Source organism: Stenella coeruleoalba (genome assembly GCF_951394435.1).
Source record: "Stenella coeruleoalba genome assembly, chromosome: 8".
NCBI classification, from domain to species: domain Eukaryota; kingdom Metazoa; phylum Chordata; class Mammalia; order Artiodactyla; family Delphinidae; genus Stenella; species Stenella coeruleoalba.
The window spans coordinates 43,389,408-43,393,930 of record NC_137154.1 but is presented as its reverse complement, the minus strand read 5'-3'; the positions used below and the strand labels follow the sequence as shown (position 1 = coordinate 43,393,930).

At 45.7% G+C, this 4,523-nt stretch overlaps 1 protein-coding gene across 1 annotated transcript; it reads right to left on the bottom strand.

The window, feature by feature from the left end:
• Positions 1-970: 970 nt before the first annotated feature.
• Positions 971-1,639, bottom strand: LOC307190802 (small ribosomal subunit protein eS1-like). Its single transcript, XM_079930223.1, has one exon. The coding sequence runs from the start codon at positions 1,356-1,358 to the stop codon at positions 975-977; it is 384 nt and encodes a 127-aa protein (XP_079786349.1). The 5' UTR covers positions 1,359-1,639; the 3' UTR covers positions 971-974.
• Between the last annotated feature and the right edge of the window lie 2,884 nt (positions 1,640-4,523).

Here is a 4,523-nt window from a genome sequence, read left to right as displayed (position 1 = left end):
TATTGCCATTCTGATAGGTATGCATTAGTATCTCTTTGTGGCTTGAATTCACATTTTCTTAATGACTAATGATGTTGAGCATTGTTTCATGTGCTTCTTAGCCATTTGTATATCTTCTTTGGAGAAATGTCTATTTGAATCTTTTGCTCTTTTTTTTTTTTTTTTTTTTTTTTTTGCGGTACGCGGGCCTCTCACTGTTGTGGCCTCTCCCGTTGCGGAGCACAGGCTCCGGACGCGCAGGCTCAGCGGCCATGGCTCACGGGCCCAGCCGCTCCGCGGCACGTGGGATCCTCCTGGACTGGGGCACGAACCCGTGTCCCCTGCATTGGCAGGCGGACTCTCAACCACTGCGTCACCAGGGAAGCCCATAATTTTTTAATTGAGTTGTATGTCTTTTGTTGTTCTTTATACATTCTGGAAAAAATCCTTTATCAGATACATAATTTACAAATCTTTTCTCCCAATCTTTGGCTTGTCTATCATATTTTTATTATTTTTTTATTTTTATTTTTTTAAATATCACAGATGAGGTCTTTTATTTGTCACCATTAAAAGTCTGATTTTTAAACAGATTCTTGGACTGGTAGCTCATGTCCATCAGCTCTTTCAACTTTAGCACCTGTCTCGTCCCCAGTAGCTTTTCCAGAACTACTACCTTCACCTTGTAGCTCCATGAGTTTTCCCAATTCAAACTTGGGTTTCTTCAGCATTTTTACTTTTCTAACAAAGACATCATGGAGTGGATAAATAGATTGGCAGGCCTTTTCTATGTCTTTTCCAATGCTGTCTGGAATCAATTTATTGACCACTTCTTTCAAGTCATTTGTCTCCACCTCTCGGGTCATGATTTCCATCATCTTCTTGTGGATCTGGCGGACCTGCTGGTGCTGGGCATAAGAGGTCTTCCAAATCTGATTATTGTGTTTTTTAGTAAAACCCACACAGAAGAGACGAAGCAAATAACCATGGGTAGTCTAGACATCAACGTGAGCTTCAGTCATGGTCTGCCATTTTTTGACCACGGAGCACATTTTGTCACGGGCAAGGTCCATGCCGTGGAAATTAGTCAGGCAGTTTTTGCCCTGAACATCCTCAGTAATAAGCTTGAATTTTCTAAATGCGACTTCATCATTCTGCAGATCAGCAAGGCTCACTTCAAACACACAACCCTTGAGGCCATCAGATGTGATTTTGGTTCCTTGAGTTCTCGTGACTAGTGTTTTCCCAATATTTCTTACATTGAACATAGCTGGTGCTTTCACATCATACCAATCTTTCTTAGAAAATGGGTCAACCACTTTCTTCTTGGTTCCCTTTTTACCGCCTTTCGTAAGGCGCTTCTTCTTTCCGACCGCCATGGTGCTGCTCTGAGAGCCAAAAGGCTATCATATTTTTAAATGATGTTTGTTGAAGAGCAAAAGTTTTTAATTTTGATAAAGTCCAATTTATTTTTTTTGGATTACCCTTTTTTGTGACTTGTCTACGAAAGCTTTGCCTTACATAAAGTCGCAAAGATTTTTTTTCTCCAAAGATTTCCTCTAGAAGTTTTACTGAACATAATTTGAAAATGATTTTTGTTTTTTCATTTTGAATATAATCCATGGTAATTTTAACAAATTAGAAAATATAGATGAACGAAAGGAGGAAAATACAGGTCACTCATAATCGCACTAGCAGAGTTAAGCCACCATGAATGTTTTGTTGCATGTGTGTATTGGTTATCTATTGCTTTGTAACAAATTACCCCCAAAACATATTGATTATCTCGAAGTTTCTGTGGATCAGGAACCTGGGAGCACTTTTCTGGGCGCCTTTGTCTCAGGATCACTCACAAGGCTGCAATCAAGTTGTCAGTGGGACAGCAGTCATTTCAAGGCTCGATAGGGAGAGAACACGTCTCCGAACTCACTTACGTGGCTGTCGGCAGCCCTCAAGTCCTCGCTGGCTGTTGGTTGGGGACATCGACTCCTTGCCACATGGGTCTCCCCATAGGCAACTCGCAACACGGCAGCTAGCTTCCCTGAGAGGAAGAGAAGGAGGTAGGGCGCCCATCAGAAGCCATAGTCCTTTTGTAACCTAGTCTTGGAAGTGACATTCCATCATTTTGCTCCCTGGTCTATTCATAGAAGTGAGTCACTAGGTCCAGCCCACTCACAAGGGGAGTGGGGATCACGGGACCATTTTAAAAGGCTGCCACATGTCCTTGTTCGTTTTCTCATGAATTAGGAGGCACATGTTTACCTGTGAAACATACAGATGCAGGGGCCCCTTTCTCGATTCTAGATTCTACTGGGTCAGAATCTCCATGGGAAATGCCTCTTTCTGTAAGCTTATCTTTTAAAAATTCTACAGGTCACTCTAATAGGAGCCAGGGTTGAGAGAGTCACTGGCAAATATAAATGTAAGTGGATGTTTCCCCACATGGATCACAACTGTGCATATTGCTTAGAAGTGTGTTTTCCCCCTCAAACAGGCTTGAAGATAAATGTGCCTCAGTTCCCAATGTGGGGCTGCCATATCCTCTGCTTCCCAGGAGCTGTGTCCAAGGGGCCGTGCCTAGCGGTCATGACCCTCACTTCTAGGGGCTTCAGGGGAGCTAAGGGGGTGGCAGAGGCTGCCTGCCTCAGTGTTTGGCTCCAGAGCAGCTCTGACATCAATTCGTCTGTCCAGAGGACACTTTTAGATGCAAGTCTGCTGGTGGGAGGACTTTATGAGAACAGGAATCCCTGGCTGTGAAATTACTGGCATTTCATGATGTGACAGAAGATTTACAAGCTGCGTGCTGTGCTGTGCTATAAAACCAAGCCCAGCAGTTATGCAAGCAAGCCTGCAAGGCAGGCAAAACGCAGGGAGGTGGCAGCTGGAAATAAAGGAAGCCACCACCCCACTGTGCCTGGGACCCCCTGGCCCTGACCACGCATGCACGGGGGGCTCAGGTCAAGGTTCCTTCAGCCATATCTGCCTTCTGGGGAGGCTCACCTGGTAGTCACTAGGGAACAAATGTGCAAGTAGTGTTATGTGAGGTCATGGACTCAGAATGGAAGGGGTTTCAAAGGTCCCTAGGAACCTGATGTTCCCTTAACACCTTCCTTGCTAAGACACCATTCTGCTTCTTGATATTCACCCCTATGACCCAGTCCAAAGGAGACACCCAGAATGTACTCTCCCATGATCCTATTTAATTTTTTTTTATAATTAAAAATTTTTTTGTCTTCCCCACTAAAATGCAAGCTTCCTGACAGCAGGAACCTTGCCTGTCTGGTGCTCAAAGTATTGCTGGACCACAATTCATATATGTTGACAGAGCAAATGAAAGAATGGATATTTGGATACTTCCAGGGGTGGGGAGCTCACCATCTTACAGGCCAGCCTGTCCTATGCCTGGATGGCTCTTGGCTCTTCCTCAGCTGGCTGCCATCCACCTCCATGTGGCCTTCCTTCATTGTCCTCATCTGTAGGGCACCCTCTGAGCAAGCCGCCTCCTCTTCCCCATTGCAGCCATCCAGAGATTTGAAAACAGTGGCCACCTGCATGCTTTTCAAGATGAATGTCACCATTTCTTTCGGCTCTCTCTCATGTATCAGTGCCATCCTAGCCATCCTCCTCCAAAGGGCTCTAATGGGTCACTGTCCCTCAATAAGTTAGGTTAACTCTTCTGAGACCCTTAGTAAATCTTGGCAGTTTGCAGATTTTGAGACCCTTCTCCCCCAACAAACATTTAGATCATTTCTTTTTTTTTTTTTTTCAGTACGCGGACCTCTCACTGTTGTGGCCTCTCCCGTTGCGGAGCACAGGCTCCAGACGCGCAGGCTCAGCGGCCATGGTTCACAGGCCCAGACGCTCTGTGGCATGTGGGATCTTCCCGGACCGGGGCACGAACCCGTGTCCCCTGCATCGGCAGACAGACTCTCAACCACTGCGCCACCAGGGAAGCCCTTCCTTACTTTCTTTTTTTAAATTTTATTTATTTATTTGGCTGCATTGGGTCTTTGTTGCTGCGTGCGGGCTTTCTCTAGTTGTGGAGAGCAGGGGCTACTTTTCGTTGTGGTGTATGGGCTTCTCATTGCGGTGGCTTCTCTTGTTGTGGAGCATGGGCTCTAGGCACACGGGCTTCAGCAGTTGTGGCATGTGGGCTCAGTAGTTGTGGCGCACAGGCTTAGTTGCTCTGCAGCATGTGGGATCTTCCCGGACCAGGGATCAAACACGTGTCCCCTGCCACTGTGCCACCAGGGAAGTCCCTTTTCTTACTTTCTGAGATTTGGTTTCCTCAGTAGGAAGATAAGGGTGACAACTGTATAAACTTCTCATCTGGGTTAACATATCCAAAGCTTTTGGCACAGTGTCTGGCATCTAATAATATCCTAAGTTCTCCCAAGAGACCAGAGAGCAGGTCTGTTGTTTCTCATGATTGTATCCACAGTGCCTGGCACTGAGGGAATTGTGCCGGATTGGGGATTGTCTGTCAGGTCAGTGCGTCAGCTAGATATTGCTGTATAACAAACTACCCCAAAACTTAGTCACTT